Here is a 24,419-nt window from a genome sequence, read left to right as displayed (position 1 = left end):
AGCGCCTACTGCCAATCAGCTGTTTCACTGCATCTGGAGACGCTAGGGGGGAGAGGAGAGGAGCGAGGGTGCAGCACGCTCGGGGGAGGGGATAGAGCTGGGGAGAGGGAGGGGGAAGAGGCATGGCGGGAAGAGGGGGGCTTTGGGGGAAGGGGTGGAGTGAGGGTGGGGCCTGGGCAGAGCGAGGGGGAAGGGGGGCTTGCCAGATAGAAACTCAGCGCCTATGTCCCAGACCCCGCACCCTCCTTGGCACAGCCCTGCCTGCAACCTCATTAAATGCATGCATCAGGTCACATTCATAAAATTCTCTTCACAAGCACAAGAGAATTTGTTTAATTTTTAAATATAAGCTTATATTCTGTAGAAATTGATGGCTTAGGGTCTATTCACCAAGAAAGTTCCCACTTTATCATGGGTAAACCATTAACTGAAAATACAAGCGAGACTGTCAAGGAGGAAAGGGAAGGATTAGCTTAGAAAAATGACTGCAACCATTTTATCCTTATGAGTAATGAAAAGTTATTTTATCACAATTACCTCCTTCGATAAAATAAATTGAAGAAATACATCTCCACTGGTATAAAGGTTCAACAGGTAAATCTGTAGAACATAAGATTAAATTAAAAATAAAAAACAGTATGAAATCAGCTAGGTAGGCTGATGACTTTTACGGGAGCTAGAAACAACTAGCTTGGTAAAAAAACTTCATTAAGTGTCTTAGTAATGTTACCAAAAATGAATTTCTATTATTCTGTTTTTATGTCCTTATTTAGATATATCATACATATAGATTCAGAATAAGTTTTAATAAAGACATAAAAAGGTCACCTTTGCTGAAAATGCACCAGAAAACATTCCCCGTGAGTGAATCAAAGGCTTCCTGTCTTGCTTTAATAATCATCTTGGACAGGATAATCAAGATATGCTTTCAAGAACTGTCTGCAATAAAGCAAGGCTAACAATTAGGGAGATAATGCTGAAAGCCAAGCTAGATCTGAGTATGACATGTGCCTGGTTCAATTTTGGGTAAATCATGCTTACATTATAAATTCAAAGATCAGAAGAGGACAAAACATGGCAAAAGGTAAGGGAGTCTGAAAAATTCACTCATCAACTCACTAGAACAGTGAAAAAGCTTTACCTTGTGAGTATCAGGGCTGAAGTTATTAAATTCTGCAGAATTTAAGACCTAAATATTAAATCTGTTATCTGAAGGCTTGAAAAAATTACTACACAACTACAAGATAGCCTGTTAGCCAGAGAGAGAGAGAGAGAGAAATATGGGGGACTGCAGAACACCAGCAATGTATTAGTGAGTAGACCTACCCCCAGCCGCTGGGAAGAAGAAGAGTGCTAGAAATATCGAAGATGTATACACCTGCACTGAGACTGAGAAAGAAGTGGGAGGTGGACCTGTGGAAAGTCTCTGGATACAAGGAGTAAAAAAAGGGTGATGTCATGGTAGGCGTCTAATATAGACCACCTAACCAGGATGAAGAGGGGTATGCGTTTATTTTTTAAACAACTAACAAAATCATTCAAAACACAGGACTTGGTGGTTATGTGCCCTGCTGTATTATTTTCCCCACAGATATCTGGGTAGTTGTAGTCTCCCATCACAATCATGCTGGAAAGGCATATTGAGTGGGGTCCTGCAGAGATCTGTCCTGGGTCTGGTTCTATACAATATCTTCATAAATGATTTAGATAATTGCATAGAGAATACACTTATAAAGTCTGCAGATAGATACCAAGCTGGGAGGGGTTGCAAGCACTTTGGAGGGTAGAATTAAAAATGACCAGACAAACTGGAGAAATGGTCTGAAATAAATAAGATGATATTTAATACAGACAAATGCAAAGTACTACACTTAGGAAGGAATAATCAACTACACAAACACAAAATGGGAAATGACTTCCCATGACTATAGAAAAGGAACTGGGGGTTCTAGTGGATCACAAACTAAAGATGAGTCAACATGTAATACTGTTGCAAACAAAAAAGTGAACATCATCCTGGGACGTATTATCAGCAGTGTTGTAAGCAAGACACTCTACTTCACACTAACAAGGCCTCCACTGGAGTACTGTGTCCAGCTCTTGTCACCACACTTCTGGAAAGATGTAGACAAACTGGAGAAAGTCCAGAGGAGAGTAACAAAAAAGATTAAAGGTCCAGAAAACATGACTTATGAGGAAAGATTGAAAAAACTGAATTTATTTAGTCTCGAGAAGATAGCAATCTTCAAGTACGTAAAAGGCTGTTATAAAGAGGAGGGTGATAAATTGTTCTCCTTAACCACTGAGGACAAGACAAGAAGTAATGTGCTTTAATTGCAGTAAGGAAGATTTAGGTAAGACATTAGGAAAAACTTCCTAACTGTAAAGGTAGCTAAGCTCCAGAATAAATTACCTAGGGAGGCTGTGGAATCTCTGTCACTGGAAGTTTAATAACAGGTTAGACAAACAAACACCTGTCAGGGATGGTCTAGATAATACTTAGTCCTGCCTCAGTGCAGGGAACTGGACTAGTGACCCACTGAGGTCCCTTCCAGTCCTACATTTCTATGATTCTATGTATCTACATTTCGTTGGTCTGTTTACATCACTGAACAGATAGCACAGGCAAAGCAGATTTCGCTTTGCTTGGCTATCAGTGTAAAAACTTTTAAATAATTTAAATTACATCCAAATAAAGATAACTGCTCAAATGATGGGATACTATCCCTGGTAAGGACTGCAAACTGAAAAGACCACAAACTACCTTTTGGAAGAAGCAGATATCAAGGTAAGTATTTCCCAACAAGGATTTTAGAAACCTTGTAACTCAAATACATGGAAATTAAATCAACATGACAGCTTCCAGACATAAGAAGTCATGCCTTCTTGACAGCAGGGAGAGATCGATAGCTGATTTTTTTTTTTTTTTATTGGTAATGATGCCTGAGCAACATAATTCAATCCCTTCCAGCTCTCCAAGGGAGATTTAAAAAAAAAAACCACCTTACAACCCAAGGGCAAGGAAAATGGGGAGGGAAAGCGTGAGAGTTACTGCAATGATATATGCATCAATAATAAACAGAACAGCTGATAGTACACAACTATCCAACAAAGGCTATATTACACATTTTGCTTTCCATTTGAGATTTACATCACTATTTAAAAACTGACTGTGTGATACCATGAAAAATATAGTTAGAAATATATTGAACTAGATACTTATTTGGCCACCCTGGCTGTTGTCTGAGCACATCCTACATGCTTAAAAACACACTCAAGCATCCCCCTATTTGTCAATAGTTTCATTTAAGGAAACTTAACTACCCTTTAAAAAAACCTACCACTAATGATAAGCTCTCAAACGAAGATAACTAGGATGTATACAGCTGGCCAGATTTTTCAACAAATTTTCAGTCATCTCACTCCAATACTGTAAATGTTACTATAAAAATGTACATCTCTACCCCGATATAACGCGACCCAATATAACACAAATTTGGATATAACGCGGTAAAGCAGTGCTGGGGGGGGGGGCGCTGCGCACTCCGGTGGATCAAAGCAAGTTCGATATAACACGGTTTCACCTATAACGCGGTAAGGTTTTTTGGCTCCCGAGGACAGCGTTATATCGAGGTAGAGGTGTATTTCCTTTGAAGTAGAGCTTTGGCAAAAAACAAACAGTAAAGATCTTTCCCCACCTAATCTTAGTAATGACTCCACTGAAGAGCCTCTTTCCTCTTCATGTTTTGTCTCTTATGGCCAAGATTTTAAAAGCTAGCTTGTATTTTTTTTAAATATGAACTCCCTTAACTATTGGAAGAACACATGGAGTCTATTTGATGGCCTAGCCACATTCTTTCAGGGAAATCTCATTTGATATTCTCATTGTAATTAAGCAGATTACAGTCTCCACAGAAGCAAGATGAAGGCCCTTCCCTTGTATTTCAGGACATGAAGAACATGTACAAATAATCTTCTTGACAGACCATGAGGAATAGATTATATTTGTGCTAATTCTAAAGGGATATATTAGTCCAGCTTCATAGATCATATGGAAAAGGTCCAGGGACTTGGAGTTGTGGTATCAAAACTATAAAACTTACCCTATTATTTGGCAATTTGCCTATTACTGTAGTCCATTTAAAACAGTTTATCTGCACCACAATATTTGTGGACTGTTTCCAAGTACAGAGTTAACCGGACAAACTCAGATGATCTCCACACAGATTTTGCAAACCCACATTTCGTTTTCTCAAACACAACACTAGTTTTCCCTTTAAGGGAGTTCCTAAAGTACTTAGCTTGGGTGTTCAGCACCAATTGATTTGGAAACACCTGAAATTACTGGACTACTTCTTATTAAATAAAACCTAATTAAATATTTGGCCTCATTTACTTTTCACAATAGAGGTGGAGAGAGTTGCATGCCTTTTTTCAGGAATTTGTTTCAGATCTCTAAAGTGTCCCTTCTCATTCAATGATTGCAGAAGTGACAGTATATTCTAGAAATGTATTTGGCAGAGAACAGATATTGGCACTAATAAATTTTCAGAGAGGCAAAGGAGCCTCAATTTGCCAAATCATAGGCTGTATTACCTTGCAGCTATTATCACCTTGTGGCTGCATGGACTTTTGACCCCAAATGCTAATAGAACCCAAGGGAAAGAATTAAATTAGCTCTTTATCCATCCCTCATTTTTGCTTCCAATTGTCAATTTGTTTTTTAGATTACTTTTTGAATTCTGTCATTCAGTCAATCCAATGGAGAAAGACCATTTTTCTGCTGCACTTATCCTCACTTATGACCCCAATTTAGTACCAGCTGCATAAATTAATGAAATCCCTTTTGTTGTTAAAATAGTTTAACAATGGGTTCTGGTTTATCCTTGTACCTTGCATGTGAAATATTGATAGTGAGAAGTCAGTCATAATGTACATTTTGTTACACTAAAAATGTGGTCTTCAGGTAAATATCTTGAAAAAACATGTTTTTGCCTTCTGAGTGCTAATGTGATAGTCACCAGGAAAACAACTTAAGTGGTGTGCCAAAGATGGATACTGAATTTAGAGTTCCTGTGGAAAGGTAGGCATCACAAAGGTAGGGATTACACAGGATGATGTTACAGATAGATATTATAGCACAAGGTTTGAAGTAAGAGAACAACACTGCTTTTAAAAATCAACAAGGATAGAAAATCTTTCAGACAATGAATGGCCCCTAAGATGAAGTCTGGTATTTTTACAGCAGTTTTCTGCATGATCTTTAGAAGAACTCAAGAACGGAGGGGATGAAATTAAATCATGCTGTACCCCTCTACCTCCACCCTTTTGTTATGTGACAAAGTTCCTCCTCTATCTTGGTGGGTCCTGTGCTTATTGGCGAATTTTCTTGCCTCAGAGATTCACCATGTGGGTTGGGGAACAGCCCAGAGACCTTCCCCTCTGGAAGAACCCACAGTCCAGGTCAATTGGGAGGTTTGGGGGGAACCCGGGCCCGCCCTCTACTCCGGGTTCCAGCCAAGGGCCCTATGGACTGCAGCTGTCTATAGTGCCTCCTGTAACAGCAGCATGACAGCTACAACTCCCTGGGCTACTTCCCCATGGCCTCCTCCAAACACCTTCCTTATTCTCACCACAGGACCTTCCTCCTGGTGTCTGATAACGCTTGTGCTCCTCAGTCCTACAGCAGCACACCCTCTCACTCTCAGCTCCTTGTGCCTCTTGCTCCCAGCTCCTCACACTCGCACCACAAACTGAAGTGAGCTCCTTTTAAAACCCAGATGCCCCGATTAGCCTGCCTTAATTGATTCTAGCAGCTTCTTCTTAATTGGGTCCAGGTGTCCTAATTAGCCTGCCTGCCTTAACTGGTTCTAGCAGGTTCCTGATTACTCTAGTGCAGCCCCTGCTCTGGTCACTCAGGGAACAGAAAACTACTCATCCAGTGACCAGTATATTTGCCCTCTACCAGACTCCTGTACCCCACTGGTCTGGGTCTGTCACAGTTAGCTATACCTAGAGAAAAGGGGTCCAAGTGCTGTAGCTGGCTTTTTGTGTTGCAGACTTTCAGATTGAAGGACTGTATCAACAACTTGTTCTGAGAGTCCACAGGGAGAGAGCCCTTATGAATCATACCTTACAGAGACATTTATTGGAAGAATTAGAAATGATGGGACCTTAGAAGAGAAAAAATTATCCGACCCTTGACTACTAGCTCAAGAAATTCAGGGTACTAAAAGCATCAACCCTAATCCAGGATGGAAACATCTGGAACATGTGAACATTTCCCAGGGCTTAAATTGAAAAGAAACATTTGAGCAGAGAACAAGTCCCAAGTTGCACAACTCCTCAACCCATCTACAGTCTTCCCTCCAAATTAGCAACTTCATAGGACCAAGACTAGGAAAATTTTGCTGGTATAAGCTGAATGCTTCGGATTCTGGAAGTGAGAGTTGGCTTAACAAGAGAGACTTCATATCCTTAAAAGTCTAGACAAAGACATGTCTGTTTCCTGAATATGGACAAGCTAAGGCTTACACTGATTTTGGGTAGAGTGAATTCCAGAGTGAGAGCCTGTAAGTGAAAGACCTGGCTTCCTTTGAGTAGTTAGCTTAGGTGTCCTGGACAAATAAAGATGGCATGTTAAGTAGGAGTGAGTGTCTGGTGCAGCCAACACCCATGTGGGGTTTGGTGGGTGGTAGCCAGCCCCTTGAATTCACCTGATGTCGCTGACAGCCAATAAAGAGTATAGACTAGCGTTTTATAAATTTACAAATCTTAAGGCCAGAAAGGACAGTTATGATCATCTAGTCTGACATCCTGAATAAACATTAGAATACGACTTAGTATTCCACCCAGTGATTCCTACATCAAGCTCGTAACTTGTGATTGAGATGGAGCATGTCTTTTAGAGAGACCTCTAATCTTGATTTAAAGATTTCAGGAGGTGGAGAAGCCACAAAATCCCTAAGAAAGCTGTTTCAATGGTTAATTGCCTTGACTGTTAAAAATTTAAGTCTGACTCTGTCCAGCTTCGGCATCCAGGCATTGGATTTTATCATCTCTTTGTCTGCTACCTTAAAAAGCCCTTGACTGATCAAGCTACCTCTTCAAAGCCCTACGGAGTCCCAGAGAAAAGTCAATGTTAAAATGGAATTATGGTTATAAGTTTGTATGAGTAATTTTGGGGAAAGACTTGATAGAATATTTTATTTTACAGACACCAAGCATTAGAAGGCCAGGACATTTTAAGTTAAGGATACCTGCAAAACACCAAAACGTTATGAAAGTATAGAAATGCAAGAGTTAAGGTTCTCTAAACCACCGTAACTCTGATCCTGTATGCTCACCTCCCTTCATGTGAGTTAAAGAGACAATCCATACCTTCTACAGGGCAAGGTTATATTCCATATTCAGCGTATGAATGTAAGTACCAGTTGCCGACTACAGAAATAGCATCTTCAAAGCCAGTTCTCCTCTGCCCTTTGACATACCAGCTACACCAACAGCTTCCCACTTACCATACACATATGCCCCTCAACGCAATGTGCCACACCCAACCAACTACACAGTATAGTTAAGAGACTACAGGAGAAACATTACCTACCACATATCACTTTCACGTATCCTTGTTCCAACAGAATCCTCATTCACAGACAGCCACCTTATCCCTGTACATTTTACAAGTACTACACAGATTCCAGAGGAACCTCATTTAATGAAAGATGTGACAGGCCAGGACCAAATGTATTTTGAATGGCAGTTATGGGAGGAGAGTTACAGTTCAATAAAATACTTTGAGTCTACATTTCCAGATTTTGAAACACCTGGTATCTTTGCTTGTTGTGTTGGGGATTTTTTTGGCTTTGTTTTGTTTTGAAGATGTGAACTCTCAAAAATGTCCATGACATCAATTTTCTTTTAAATTTTTTTAGTACAGTGGGTCTTTAAGATACTGTTTTGAATTTACAATCTTAAGTTTAATTTTCTTGGAAACTTGTACAGTTACAAGAAAATGTCTCCATCAGACTTATAGATTTCACTGATATCGCCCCCGAACTTTGTAAGATCACTTAAAACACGCAAGGCTGGATTTTTTTTTATTATTATTTTTTATATTCAATCATAGATATCAGGGCGGGTTTTGGCTTTTTTTCGGCTTTTATGGCCGTTCATTTCCTGTCAGTTAGGGTAATCAGTTTCAAAACTTTCATATCTCTAACTCTGGCCAATAACAAAGATGCACAAAGGATGCAAGTAGTAAAAGAATTTTTAGGCCCAAATACTGCTATTTTTGCTACTTACTTGAATGGGAACAAGATCTGGCCCTTACTAATGGAGAAGGGGGCTCCAGCAAGAAATAAAACTGAAGCAATGGAGGGAAGCCTGCTGCCTAAGCCAGGTGACAATCACAGCAAAGCATGGGTTAAACCAATACCAGAAGGATCTTATTTCAGGAAATCAACTTCAACCATGTTAAAGAACTTGTATGCAGAAGAGAAAAGGATAAAACAAGCTCTCTCACCACACAAGTATGTAAAGGTGTATGGTGCACAACCAACAAGTACTAATATCGTGGCTGATTTTATTTTGCTTAGGCTTTATTTTATGTTCAGATCTATACTTGAAAAAATCATTTGAATTGTTATCAGTAGCTTATTAAAATATATATTTGAAAATGAGAGTTAGAGTTGATTTGCGGGGTAGCTAAATTTTACAGACAGGTTGGAGTTTTGAGTAATTTTGTTCATGAAGTGCTAGCCATACAAGCTCACATTTCCCATAACAGAATGATTCCATTATTTCACATCTGCCTTAACCAACAAACACGTTTCTTCACTAATGAATTTTGTACCAATAACTTTTATGTCTATCACCTGGCTGAAATAAATGCATTACAGTTTTTGGTCTAAGGAACACATTTTTATGGCAGATACATAGCTAACTGGATAAGACTAAGCTTTTCTTCTAATATGTGAACACCAAGATGACCTTAATCTGTCAAAAATATATGCTGAAAAGTAAATAAGCCATAACTTTGTAGCTCTTTACAAGGTAAGCAAAATATCACATTGTCAAACAAAAAGTCATTTCTGCCTCATCTTTATCCCTAAAACGCACTTTATGTTATAACCATATTGTAGACTCTTACTACAGTCATTCAAGAAAGACAAAATTCTGCACTCCTTGTAAGGACAGCTATATTTGTTATCTTGAGTCTCTTAAAATTAAGGGGGGAAATGAAAATATTAAATAGATCTTGGTATTTTAATGTTTAATATTAGAAGTTTAAATCTGAACTTTTAAAAAAGTTAGGATAATCAAATTATATAGAAAAACTGGTTATACAGTATGCATGTGATTGTCTTGGGGTGCACGAGACTATTAAATATTATAATTCTGTTAAGTCAGACTTGACATTTCATTTCTGAAAAGTCCCAAAGTCTTTCAGAAAAAGAAACATACTTCTAAATTGACATTACCAAGTTACCTTCATATTGTATTTACTCTATCCAATAAATTACTGCACATATTTACTGCATTTTCCTGGCAAATTAGAATTAGTACTAGAAATAGTGTAATCAATTACATAATGCATTATATTTAAAAATATACTCTTCAGGAATATATATCAGACTAACAAACGATCAGGAAAATGTACTAGCTTGAAAAAGTTATTTGCATTGAAAAAGTTGTGTTGGAAAACATACCTCTATATCCTGTATTATCTTTGGGTATAATGACCTGTAAAATGAATTTGGGGGGCCATCTGTGGGTCTGTTTTTAAACAGGTACTGATCCCTAACAAAGAACAAACAAAAAAAGTTATATTTTCCAGTATGACATTAAACCAAAAATCCCTGCACAATGGATAACTCTGCACTAAGCTAAAACGCAGCATATACATTCTCAAACAATACTTTTGATACCTTAAAGTCTGTTAACCCATGCAAAAGAATAACGGCTGTATTTAAAAATGTTTGAGGTTCAGAAAAGGATTGCTGGGTTTCCCACCTTTGACAGGTCTTGAGTCTGAGTCTGCAGTTTCATGGGCATGCTATTACAAAGCACAGTAAAGCAAGATGCTAGAGAGGAAAAACACACAGCGGAACCTCCCTCTCGATTTGCAAAAGATGGAAAACCCCCGTTTTCCCAAATCTGGAACAAAGTATTACCAGGAAAGAAATAAAATTTTTGAATTCTAATTAGCCATTTCGCAAAAGTTTAAGTGGCAATATTTCTCTTGACAAAGTACCTAACAAGCATACTGAGTAGCTTTCTGTACTCAGTGTTGCACATTACAGTTCAGAGGTAATATGGATAAATATGCAAAAACTGCTACAGTGAGACTTTGCAGAGTAAAATTTACCATAAGAACTCGAAAAGTGAAAAGCAATGGGGTGGGCAGGGAAATCGAGCAAGATATCGGAAGAAAAAGGGAGCAGATTAAACCAATACAGGTTTTTAATACCACTTATGCCCCTCTCCCATCTATCCTAACCACCCCCACACTTCTCCACAGAAGATTTACGAGGACTAACAATACCATAAATTTACCTTTTGGCAGAACACTGGATTAGGGACATTTGTTATGAATAGCCTACAAAGCTGGGTGAATTAGTTTACATATTGCAGTAGTACTTACCAACCCCTTCTTTCAGAGAGCCCTTTCCACAGTGGATCAGTGCGCACCATTCTCTCAATCAATTTCTTCCATAGCATTCCCTCAGAGATAACTCTCTGCCATTCCTTACACACCAGCTCTGCTGCACAGAGCGATCTGGCATCAAGATAGGAAAGGATATTTTCTGCTATGTGATCTAAGCCTTGCTCTACAAAAAATAAGGACAATCAAAATGTCAGTCTTGACAGTAAACCACTAAATGATCTCAGCTTGTGAGGTACACTCAGGAAAAAGATAACATGGTTCTACTTAAGGCACTAGAGCAGTACTAACACAAATACTTGTTTTATAGAAGGGCTTAGTGCTGTATCATTATGGATAAATTACCGAACACTACACAAGAAAATAAAGTGGCATTATGATGTAAGAAATCAAACTTGAAAATAAAGTACTAATAACCTGAGAAAAAACATACCAACTGCACTGAAAATTAAGCTTAGGAGTTAGATAAGAAAATACAACTACCAGTAAGGAAGCACTGAATTCAAAATGACACAAGAAGCAACATTTTGAACAAGTTAATAATTCTTTATTCTCTATTTCTAACATCTTTTGCATACCAGAATTCCACTCTATGAAAGCTGGGCTATGAAAGTAAACCAGAATTCACCACATTGCATTAATAGCACAACAATTATTCTGCAGCTTCTTTTCTGCTCCATATTAATTCCACCACAGATGAGGGGCAGGAATGCTGAACTCTTTTTCAGAATATTAGAGTTTGCTAAATGACAACACAAATGAAACATTTCATATTTCTCTTCTCTTCCATTCTTCCTTTTTATGATTAATTCCTACCCTGGCAATGTAGAGTAAATGAACACAGTATATGATCAGATTCCTCTTGAGCAAAATGCAGACATATCCTTGTGAGATGGTCAGGAGAAGTATTGGAAAGGATGCTGTAGAACAGTGTTTCTCAAATGTGGCCACCGTGGCCATCAGGGGTTTTTCTTGTGGCTACAGCCTCTTGGGCAGTGATTGGAGAGGAGGGGGGAGTGGCAAAGCATTCACCCCTTCCTGGGGGCCACCAGTAGGGGTTGGGCCCTGCCCCCCTCTGGAGCCACAAACACCAGTGGAGCAGACAGACAGCATGAGTTCTCCCCTTTCCCAGGGGCAGTGGGGCTCAGGCTTCCGGCTTCAGCCCTGGGGGGTTGGGCAGCAGGCTCTGGCCATGGGGCTTTGGGTTCCAGCCACAGAGCTTCAGGCTCCATCCACCAGTCACGGGGCTTTGGGCTCCGGCCCCAGGCTCAACCCCCCTCCATCACCCATGGCCCCCCTTCTCCAGCCCTCCATTGCCCCTGGCCCCCGCTGCCTCACTACCCACCTCTCTATTCAGAGAATAATTTATCACCCAGATTGCCAGGGCTGAGTAAGTCTGCTGTGAAAAGCGGTATTAAAAAAAATCTACAAGTATCAGTTTTCATAGGAGCAGACTTACTAGCTAGCAAGTCAAAAAAAAGAAAACAGCAACCAAAACAAACAAACAAAAAAAAAACAAAAAAAAGAGAAGAACATGCAAAGTACCTGATTTTGTTCCTATTCTGTTTAGGTCCAGTAATGAATGGATTTTTTACCATATTAAAAATAGCACAACTGTACATTATTTTTATTATCAAGTCTGAAAAAAATCCTACATAAATTACAATGATTTGTACATGTGCATATTTATTTGTTTTTCCTAAAGTAAATTAAGTATTTTAGGAAAAATTGTCAGCGCAGCCACCAGTAAGAGTTGGTGGCCGCACTCTAAGGCCACCAAAAAATTTCTGGTTTGAACCCCTGTCAGAACAGGAGTTCTCACAAGGGTTCTCCACCTCACAAGAGTTCTCCACTTTCTAATGTCAAGGTTAAACACCTTTTCCATTAAGCTGTTACCACAACCTGAGAACATGCTGCATGACCACTCCTGAACTTACTTCAGAAACTAAGGGTTCTTAACTGTATACTAAAGAGAGCACACACTTTAAGCCTTGTCTTCACTACTGCGCTGCAGTGGCGCTGATGTACTGTGTCCAGTTCTGGGCATGACATTTTAGGAAAGAGGTGGATAAATTGGAGAGTCCATAAGAGGAGCAACAAAAATGGTAAAAGGTTTGGAAAACCTGACCTATGAGGAAAAGTTACAAAAAAACTGGGTGTGTTTAATCTTGAGGAAAGACGGTATTGAGGGGGAGTTATCTTATAAGTCTTCAGATTTGTTAAGGTCTGTTCTAAAGAGGATGGTGATAAATTGTTCTGCATGTCCAATGAAGGTAGGACAAGAAGTAATAAATTTTAGATATTAGGAAAAACTAAGTTTAAGGCTAGTTAAACTTCCTTATTAGGCTTCCAAGGGAGGCTGTAGAATCCCCTCACTTGAAGTTTTTAAGAGCAGGTTGGACTAAGACATGCCAACGATGGTCCAGGGCTACTAGTCTTGCATCAGCTCAGGAGGCTGGACTTGACCTCTGTCTGTTCCTTCCAGCCCTACATTTCTATGATTCTATAATTTATACAAAAGAATTTGGATAAACCTAATTTGACTTGGTAGCCGCAAAATCTGCATTATCTTTAGAAAGTGCTTTGTTATTGATTCTTGATTGCATGGATATCATTTAAAACAGCTCAATAGCCATTTCTTCTGCAATTTCCTCTCTTCCCTTCACCATTCATTAATTTCCACAGGGCTTGCCTAACTAATATGCAGTTCAGTGAAGGACTCTATAGAAACATTCTTAAATAGATCTCTTCTTAAATTAATACTGTTTTCATTGCTAGGTTTAAACTAAGCCATCAAGAGGTACAGTAGCAAGTGAAAAAAACTGTCACCCAGAAAATTTTACACTTGGCAAAGAAATCCTTGACATATACTATCTGCTACAATTTGACATATACTATCTGCTAAAACTAAGGTATCTACACCTCTACCTCGATATAACGCGACCCAATATAACACGAATTCAGATAGAACGCGGTAAAGCAGTGCTTCAGGGGGGTGGGGCTGCACACTCTGGCGGATCAACGCAAGTTCGATATAACATGGTTTCACCTATAACGTGGTAAGATTTTTTGGCTTCCGAGGACAGCGTTATATTGGGGTAGAGGTGTATACTGGAATTCTCTGATTAGTGCTATTTTTAATATGGTAAAAAATCCAGGCTCTTTGAAACGAGTAATGGACCTAACAGTGATTTCCCAGTGGACAAGTGATGGACCTCACTCAGTAGGCCTTTTCACCAATCCACCAATGAAGCTTAAGTGTGCATATTCTTCTGAAAGCTGGATCCTAATTCTTTTAAAGGCTAATCTGAATATATATCCCTGACCTGCTGTCTAAATTGTTTCTACCTTTGTTCAACTTTAAATGAGCTCAAACTGCTTACTAGCTAGTACTCTTGATATAAATTAATATTTAGACTAAAGATAAGGTGCATAAGGGAATGCATGCAGCACCCCATATAAATAATCAAATACACTGATGTACTGGAAAACCATTGGGTGCATCTCCACTGACTTCAGTGGAGTTGTATGTATCACTGACATTACCCAAAACATCTAAAAGTTTAACGTTGTAGTCCAGCTGTAGAATAAAGATGACCTTATCTGATGGATTCTGTTATGAGGAAACATGGTACAGAACAATGACCTGCATCTGCCTGAGCAGGTGGGCTAGATTCTGGATATTTGTGTGTTTGGACTTGGGCAAGAGAATGTAGTTGATCTACAAGGTGTATCCAAGCAGTGGTCTAAAAAGGCAGCCATTTCAATATGCCTCTTCCAGTAATCAGAGTTTCAAGCTAGAAATTAATGTTCTCCGAATATAATTACATCTGCTGCAGAGTGCATGACAGCAGCAAGTGTAATTAGAAAACAACGACCACCTGGAAGAATGTCTTGTCTCAATTGCTGAATAAATGCATTAACTTCCCTGGTCAAGCCAATATTTGAGTAACTGATCTGGAAACTTGGAACTCTAGGGAACAGACTCAGAAATACAGAAAAACATATTTTCTTGATATGGCTTCTGGCATCTTTTGCAGCCAAAGAAGGGAGCTCTGCCAATGGGCTCTCATTTGGTATAACTTTGCTTTACTTGTGAGTCTCTTTTGACTCCATTGTCACAAAATGGCATTGCTAAAGTCTCTCTTTGGGTCCGGAAGTTTAGGTTTGTCAGAATCTGATGGTAAAGAATACGATTTAATCCTAGAGTCTGAGACTTTAATGTGCCCAGTGACTTCTGTGGCTTCATCCCCCACCCAAGTGGCTGAGGCCGGAGCTTCCCTCTCCCCCGCCACTTACAGCTGTGGGCTGGCGCCAGAGCTGTGTTATGTGTACTCCCCCCTCCCTCTCCAGCTGGGGCCTGGGCTTGGAGCTGTTCTTCCCCTCTTTCCCAATGGCCCGAGCTGTCCCCCCCCAGCAGCCATGGCTGGAGTTGGAGCTGTCCTTCCCCCCCGCCTCCCCACCAGCAGCAGCAGGAACAGTCAGTTGTGTGTCATTCTCCCTCCATCCCCCCGGCCCCCGCACTTGGGCTCTCAGTCAGGGTCCCCCAACGGTTATTTTTAGTAAAAGTCACGGACAGGTTGCCGGCTTCCATGAACTTCTATTTATTGCCTGTAACCTGTCCGTGACTTTTACTAAAAATAACTGAAAAAAATCATAACCTTACTAATGGAGTACCATTTTTGCCATCAGGAGCACTGGTGCAAGCTTATTGAACTATCTCTGAAGAGATGATGCTGGAATAGTATCTGTTCTCTCTGTGTAGTTAGAGGTATTTAAATTACAACATTACGCTGCCTTTATAAAGCCAAGATAAAGACGGTTACCCAGTTCTGGGATTTATGATATAGTAGCTAAGGCAAAATGATTCTCTGGTGACATCCTGTGGATAGTTACCTGTATCCTCGGAGACAGGATGCTGAGGTTTCTCAACTGTTTCTCAAACTAAGCGATCAAATTCCTCAACGTTGCATTTATTTTTGGTCCAATTAATCTTACTGCAACATTAGAGTTTAACTTAGTCTTAAGAACATGGACTGCTTTTGCATTTGGTCTAGCTGTAAAGATTTCTTCTAAATATTGCAACTAGTGTAAATCATTCAATATTTGCTTTAAGATGACAGGTTCAAGACAATGAACCATGAGCTGTTATAATTGTCTTGTATAAAAAAGTCATTCAAATAAATGGAGTAGGATAACTAATTCTCATTTACCTTTTCTTAATTTAGAAAGGACTTGTCTACACTACCGCTTAAGTCGATGTAAGTCGATCGGGGGTGGTTTTTTCATCCACTAAGTCAGTAACCCTGTCAAAGAAGGCAATTAGGTTGGTTTGGCATGGATCTGTTCTTGACAAATCCATGCTGGCTATTCCTTATAACCCTATTAGCCTCTAGGCGCTTACAAATTGATTGTTTAATAATTTGTTCCAGTATCTTTACAGATACACCTCTACCTCGATATAACGCTGTCCTCGGGAGCCAAAAAATCTTACCGTGTTATAGATGAAACCGCGCTATATCGAACTTGCTTTGATCCACCGGCGTGTGCAGCCCCCCGGAGCACTGCTTTACCACGTTATATCCAAATTCGTGTTATATCGGGTCGCATTATATCGGGGTAGAGGTGTATTGAAGTTCGGTTGACTAGTATGTAATTTCCTGGTTCGTCTTTGTTCTCCTTTAAAACAGGTACTATGTTTGCCCTGCATAAAATAAATGCTAACACTTCCGAGATTGCTTCAGCTAGTTCCTTAAGTACCCTGCTGACTTGAATACATGTAACTTATCTAAATATTCTTTAACCTGGTCTTTCCCTATTTTGGTTTTCAATTCTTCCCCCTGGTTAATATTAATTGTGTTGAGTATCTGGACACCATTAACTTTTTTAGTGAAGACAGATGCAAGAGAGGTATTAAACATCTTAGCCATCTTCATGTCATCAGTTATTAGCTCTCCTTCCCTGCTAAGTAGAGGACCTACACTTTCCTTCATCTTTCTCTTGGTCCTCATGTATTTAAAGAACCTTTTATGTCCCTTGCTAGGTGTAACTCATTTGCCTGATTTTGTCACTATATGCTTGTGCTATTCTTTGTACTCCTCCTCAGCAATTCATCCATGTTTCCACACTTTTTGTAGGATTCCTTTTTGATTTTCAGATCATTAAAGAATTTCTGATGCAGCCATACTGGCCTTTTACTATTCGTCCTATCTTTCCTATATCACCAAGTTCAAACAAGCAAGCCTTTATCAGTCAGAGGTTCCCAACTTTCATTGCTTCCAAAATGGCAATTCCTTTTCTGATTATGGATCTTCACTGATCAATTATCAGGACTTTACCAATAGCACCTGCTATGTCAGCACATTTAAGTAGACATTTGAGGTGTTCGATATAGCATGATCATTATGGTAAACTTGTTCTTCTAACCTGCACCTGTCCCACTAATTCTAGTACATATTGTAACTCTAACTTTCTAAATCCTGCTTTTCTTTAGGACAATTTTGCAAAAAGAAAGTTCTCTCATTTGATTTTATGGCAAACAATAAGAACACCTTCACAGGCTAAAAATAAGGAAGGCAATAAAGCTGTACTGACTGGACTGTTTTCAGATTTTGATGCTGTGGGAGGTGTAGGAGGAAAGGAGAAATACACCCATATCTTAGAAGGGAAACATTTTATATAGTTGTAATATATTTTTTTGAGATTTCAGTAGAAAACTGCTAAACATCGCTGCTTAAGTCGACTTTTTAACAAGTTCAAATCAATAGCCTTAACAGTACTTATACAGAACAACTACATCTAGTGTCCAATTAATTAAATGCCATATTCTCAATGCAGTATACTAACCATCCCAACACACAGGACAAGCAAATCAACATTTGACAAAGGAAAAATAAAATGCTTTTTACATTAGCATTAATAGCTCCCAAAGTGAATGGAGCACTGGATATGGCAATTAATCCTTTTACCCCGATACTGTAACATAGGGATTACTGGGTAAACAAAAAGGTTCCCAAGTTCCCATTTCGCTGTATTGTTTTCATCTCAAAAGCCTCTATACCAGTGCTTCTCGTACCGGTCTGCGAGCCATCGGCTGCCGGTCCGCGGCGAGTTTCCTCATAAGAGCGTCGAATAGGATAATAATATGGCACAGGTCCCTGGCACATTGGGGGAAAAAATTGCCGGTCCCCCACATCAGATAGCTTGAGAAGCACTGCTCTATACAGCCCCTGCTCCAGGTCCCACTCACTGACCTGCTCTCCAATTACTTGCTTAGTTTTCTCTACCCCTGTAATTCTACAAAAATACAGGGTAAAGATCTTAACGCACCTAACAGTGTTGGTATTTAGATAAATGGTTAGGTAAGCAATGACTCCACATACAATTAAAAGGTGATATAGCTCTGTTTAGCTGATCATTTAGTTGTATCACACCCTGCAACAACACTAAATACAAAAACTTTGGGATTAACTGTAAAAACTGAAGTCTACAGAACATTCTTTGCAATAGATCACAAAGTGCATAACCTAGTGTTCTGAAGGAACTATACTTAAATTATTATAATGCAAAAGTACATTAAACTGCTGGACCAGGAGGTAATCTTGCCTCTAGAAGTCATTTTTAAAATGAGCTAAATGATTCTGGTGTCCACATAATTAGCTTTTTACAGCATCAGCAGATCTGCAAATTCTGAATTTGTCAATCTGTACCTCCAAAACTCCAGTTATTTCCCAATGTAAACTATAGAAATGTTCTTTCTTTTTTACCATAAGGGTACTTTCTACCAACTGCAGCTTGCAAAAGAACAGAGGCACTGGAGCTGTCTGCAGACTCAGGAAAAAGATAATGCATCAGTTACACTAGGTTCACATTGGAAGGTTATCGTCACAACCACAAGAACTAGAACTTTTTTTAAAATGAAAGCTTTGATTCTGCAAAAGTTGATGCCTGAGAAAGTTTCCTACTTGTCACTGACAAGTGGATTTTCCAAACCCTGGTTAATGAAGCTTACCGCAAAAGCTAAATGCTCCCTTTACCATTACAACCCCTCATTCTCAATCACGCAGCAATGGTACTGCACTCACCTACGAGAACAATTACTAACAGGTGAGTAAACAGAAAATCATGCAAGGCTGCGAAATGTGTCTAGGATGCAGTGCCGGCTCCAGCTTTTTTGCCGCCCCAAGCAGCGGGCGGGGGGAGAACCCGATCGAGCTACCGTCAAAGAGCAAGACAGCGAGTGAAGGACCCGCCGTCGAATTGCCACCGATCCGGAGCGGGCCGACTGGGCTGCCGCCGAAGTGCTGCCGCCGCTCCGGACCTTTGCCGCCCCGACAGCGGATGCACTGCCGCCCCTTTCCATTGGCTGCCCCAGGCACCTGCTTCCTTCGCTGGTGCCTGGAGCCGGCCCTGCTAGGATGCATAGTCCAGGTAATCAATGAGATTAAAATAAGTTACAGGGGACACTACTAGTTTAGCGGTAAAACAGACACATTTTTTAAATTACATTTTTGCACCGCAGAACACCACTTGTCTTGACTTCAACTCTTACGGTCGGGGGAATTTGTAACCAAATCTACATGCAAGCAGGAACAGATATGGATCAGAGTTTCACTCCTGACTGAATGTTTAAGAAAAAAGGCAATACTTTGTAAGTTAACACAATAAAAAGGTAAAGGTTTACATATGTTCCATTTGAACACTGCATTTATCTCTTTGGGATGCAGGGGTGTTAGTAACTTTATGATTAACCTTAAACTAACGTATAATTGAAGTTAATCCAACAATTATTCAACCATATACCGCAGACATACTGCAGACATTGATTTACTTTATGTTTTTTAGCAATGTAATCAAGTGCCAGTCTTTCAAACATGGCATGAAATGTATCTTCCTTCAAAATGTCAAACGTAGAGAAATAATTCCAAATGGAAAAAAGTGACAGGGCATATTACGAAAGTTCATATTAAGTTAGCATAAAAGCTAAATCTTATAAATTTATCTCTTACTGCCATCTCCTGGTAATAAACGAAATAATTATCCTCCCTAAAATAAACTGGAATATTTGCCTTTGTTATTTTATGTTCTGTAAAGCTACAGTTAACTGTTTTAGCTACTGAAATAAATTACATTTTAATAGCATGAGCTCAGCAAATGTGAAAATGTTTTATTACTACTCCAATGTGCTTATGCTATCTTGTACATGAAAACACTGAATAAATGTAAGTATGAATTAATTTTGAAGCCCTTCTATGGTTAAGGGGCCAGTGCCATTTTTGTTATTTTCTCAGTGGCACAAACATTTTAAAACTTGAACAAACTCAAAGAGACTTTTCCAAAAGGAAAAAACACGTTGGTTTTCAAAATCAGTTAAGGCTGTTAAATGCAAACAGTGGACTTATCAGTCAAAAACTCAGAGTATATAAAAACCGAAAGCCTCATAGATTTTACACTGCCCACAATCATCAAGTATAAAAACTCATCTGAGAAAACTCTATATTTGAAGTTTATTGAACTGTTGATGAATCTCATATGTAACATATGCATATGTAATTTATATATAGATTCATAGATTCTAGGACTGGAAGGGACCTCGAGAGGTCATCGAGTCCAGTCCCCTGCCCGCATGGCAGGACCAAATACTGTCTAGACCATCCCTGATAGACATTTATCTAACCTACTCTTAAATATCTCCAGAGATGGAGATTCCACAACCTCCCTAGGCAATTTATTCCAGTGTTTAACCACCCTGACAGGAACTTTTTCCTAATGTCCAACCTAAACCTCCCTTGCTGTAGTTTAAGCCCATTGCTTCTTGTTCTATCCTTAGAGGCTAAGGTGAACAAGTTTTCTCCCTCCTCCTTATGACACCCTTTTAGATACCTGAAAACTGCTATCATGACCCCTCTCAGTCTTCTTTTTTCCAAACTAAACAAACCCAATTCTTTCAGCCTTCCTTCATAGGTCATGTTCTCTAGACCTTTAATCATTCTTGTTGCTCTTCTCTGGACCCACTCCAATTTCTCCACATCTTTCTTGAAATGCGGTGCCCAGAACTGGACACAATACTCCAGTTGAGGCCTAACCAGCGCAGAGTAGAGCAGAAGAATGACTTCTTGTGTCTTGCTCACCTGTTAATGCATCCCAGAATCATGTTTGCTTTTTTTGCAATAGCATCACACTGTTGACTCATATTTAACTTGTGGTCCACTATAACCTCTAGACCCCTTTCTTATAAGAATATAAGAATGGTCATACTGGGCCAGACCAATGGTCCATCTGGCCCGGTATCCTGTCTTCCAGCAATGGGTAGTGCCAGATGCTTCAGAGGGAATGAACAGAACAGGGCAATTTATTGAGTGATGCATCTCATCATCCAGTACGAGTTTCTAACAGTCAGAAGTTTAGAGACACCCAGAGAATGGGGTTGCAGAAGCATGTCAGGTTCTGAAAGCATATGCTTTCAGATGAATGTGTTGGGTTTAAATTTTGAGGTTAAAGATGGAACAGCATTTTGATCATAGGTAAGTTTGTTATGTAGTGATGAAATATGGATTTCCTTGTACTTTATTAGAATACATGTTTATTTATGTAAATTATTTAGGTAGACATTTGTGAGGTCTTTGGACATTTCTTTTAATCACTTGGGGTTTTTAAGTGATGTCATATTTACATTATATTTAGCAATTTTAACTTTTTAAAAACAATGTTTTCGGTTTTGCAATTTCTTCTAATTGCATTTTCTTGTGAAAGCAAGACTTTTTAAAAAAAATTCAGTGTGATTAATAGATAATTCGATTATTAAATCCGAGTGAAGTGAGCTGATGAAATGGTAGTAAGGAAACCATCTTTCCATCTCTCCATTTTTAAATGTTTCAACTTGAATGATGGAAACTCATGCCTAGTTTTCAAATAATGGTGATTTAAAAAAAATCTGAACCTTTGAAAATTGTCACTTGTAAAAGTCAGTGTCCAAAGCTACTTAACATTTCAAATTTGGTAGAGTAATGAGATTTCAATGGATAGAAAAAAAACACAAAATCATTATAAGCTTCATAAAAAATGTCTCCTTCCTGAAATTTTAAGTTTTAATCTCAAAAATGCTTAAATTATTCAAAAGTTTCAACACATTCCACTGGTCAAAGAAATATAACCCTAAAAATCAGACAGCCTGAAATATCTTGACTTTAGCAAAGCTTTTGATACCATCTTCCACAGTATTCTTGCCAGCAAGTTAAAGAAGTATGGATTGGATGAACGGACTATAAGGTGAACAGAAAGCTGGCTAGATTGTTGGGCTCAATGGGTAGTGATCAATGGCTCAGTGTCTAGTTGGCAGTGGAGTGCCCCAGGTTGGTCCTGAAGGTGGTTTTGTTCAACATCTTTATTGATGATGGGATGAGTTGCACCATCAGCAAGTTCGCAGATGACACTAAACTGGGAGGAGAGGTAGTTATGCTGGAGGGTAGGGATAGGATCCAGAGTGACCCAGACAAACTGGAGGATTGGGCCAAAAGAAATCTGATGAGATTCAACAAGGACAAGTGCAGAGTCCTGCACTTAGGAAGGAAGAATCCCATGCACCTCTATAGGCTGGGGACCGACTGGCTAAGCAGCAGTTCAGCAGAAAAGGACTGGGGATTACAGCGGACAAGAAGCTGGATATGAGTCAGCAGTGTGCCCTTGTTGCCAAGAAGGCCAACAGCATATTGGGCTGTATTAGTAAGAGCATTGCCAGCACATCTAAGGAAGTGATTATTCCCCTCTATTCGGCACAGGTGAGGCCACACCTGGAGTATTGTGTCGAGTTTTCGTCCCCCTACTACAGAGGGGATGTGGACAAATTGGAGAGTCTCCAGCTGAGGGCAACGAAAATGATTAGGGAGCTGGGGTACATGACTTACGAGGATAGGCTGAGGGAATTGGGGTTATTTAGTCTGCAGAAGAGAAGAGTGAGGGGGTATTTGATAGCAGCCTTCAACTACCTGAAGGGGGGTTCCAAAGAGGATGGAGCTTGGCTGTTCTCAGTGGTGGCCGATGACAGAACAAGAAGCAATGGTCTCAAGTTGCAGTGGGGGATGTCTAGGTTGGATATTAGGAAACACTATTTCACTAGGAGGATGGTGAAGCACTGGAATGGGTTACCTAGGGAGGTGGTGGAATCTCCTTCCTTAGAAGTTTTTAAGGCCCGGCTTGACAAAGCCCTGGCTGGGATGATTTAGTTGGTGTTGGCCCTGCTTTGAGCAGGGGATTGGACTAGATGATCTCCTGAGGTCTCTTCCAACCCTAATATTCTAGGATTTTAAATTTTGAACTACAGAAAAAAGCCAATAGACAGCCTTTTGATGGAACCTCTGGCTGCAACCTGGGCATGGGTGCACCAAGTTGGTGTTATCTTCTGCAACATCTAAGTTTCATTTTAAACAAATAAGTTTCTAGCCATTATAGCTTAGAGAGAACTTTCATACATGAATTGATTGTAAACAGTTGCAGTGATATCACCCCAAGCCCACGTTTCCTATACTGCAAAATGAACACTCGGGGGACGATGCTCTTGCATACAGCGTGCAATCCTACTACCACTGAAGTCAGAGGCAAAAAAATTATTTATCTCAATAGAAGCAGGATCCAAACTATCCATACATTTCTAATATTTTAGTCCAATCATAACTTTAGACAACATGAGTTTTCATGAAGATTTGACTACACAAAGAGTTTGAAGGGGCAGTAACAAGTTATTTTGGAGCTAAGACACAAATGTTAGACAACTTTTTTTAAATGACTAACTTGTACTTGAAAACACAGTTGGTTAATTTTATTCAGACTTAACAAGAATTGCTCTTTTGCAGAGTAGTTGTGGTATTAATTAGATCAAAACTATTTTTCAATCCAAAGTTAAAGAAGTTAAAATAAGGTGTCAGAATGGAAGCTAGATCCAACCAGCTACCATCTCTCCAACAGCAGAATTAAGACACTGATGCATCTTTCATGGTCCATTAATCCACATTTCAGGTGACTGAAAGCACACAGCTGCAACACACCAAAGGTTTGTATTAATAGACCAATACCAATAAAACGTAGTGTTGTGACCTATGGATCTACTATTAAATTAAACTAGATACAAATAAGAGTTTACTGATTAACTGTTACTGATGTTACAATTAAACTCAATTAACTCATATTAAGAAAAAATGCTCCTTTTTAAGAAGGAGAAAAGAACTGCAGTATTTCTTTGGTATTATCGAAACACATCAAGCTTTCACTCTGGAAAACCACCTGTAGAGTGTAATTACCCAGAAATGTTTTGCCCAGTATGCCTTCTTGATTCTTCAATTTTCTACAGGTAATTCACATCATAAATGTGATGTCCACATTTACTTATATCAAATCAAACTAAAAATGTGGAAATGTGCGCTTTATCCAAATGAATTCAGCAGTAACATGTCCAAAGCCTAGCTACTATGACAGGCCATTTATAAGTACCTCAGACACTAAGCAGGAATCTCTCACTCAACTCATTTTAAAAAAAATATGTAGTTCAGATCCAGAATACCATCAAAAGGCTACAAATACACATTTTATACTTCATGTCTGTTTATATATTTAAAAACACACTTGGAACTGAAAGAAGCCATAAACTAAACATTTTCCTTAATAAGCATGTCTAGCATTTATTAGTATACTTTTCAGAGAAACAAAACAATAACATCACCCCCCTCAGAGAGTGTTCTGGTAGTTTTATATAAAACAGTGAAAA

The 24,419-nt window shown here is 39.3% G+C and overlaps 1 protein-coding gene across 18 annotated transcripts in view; it reads right to left on the bottom strand.

Annotated features, from left to right (window-relative positions):
* FBXW11 (F-box and WD repeat domain containing 11) overlaps positions 1 to 24,419 on the bottom strand; it is a 137,718-nt gene that overhangs the window by 31,621 nt on the left and 81,678 nt on the right. For all 18 annotated transcript variants that reach the window (XM_005284091.5, XM_042850766.2, XM_005284094.5 and 15 more), the window contains 2 exons: positions 10,643 to 10,829; positions 9,708 to 9,798 (listed from right to left, as the gene is read on the bottom strand). In XM_005284091.5, coding sequence (XP_005284148.1) covers positions 9,708 to 9,798; positions 10,643 to 10,829 — 278 coding nt within the window. The remainder of the gene's footprint in view (positions 1 to 9,707; positions 9,799 to 10,642; positions 10,830 to 24,419) is intronic.

This window comes from Chrysemys picta, chromosome 8 (assembly GCF_011386835.1).
Source record: "Chrysemys picta bellii isolate R12L10 chromosome 8, ASM1138683v2, whole genome shotgun sequence".
NCBI lineage: Eukaryota > Metazoa > Chordata > Testudines > Emydidae > Chrysemys > Chrysemys picta.
This window is presented reverse-complemented; position numbering and strand designations above follow the sequence as displayed.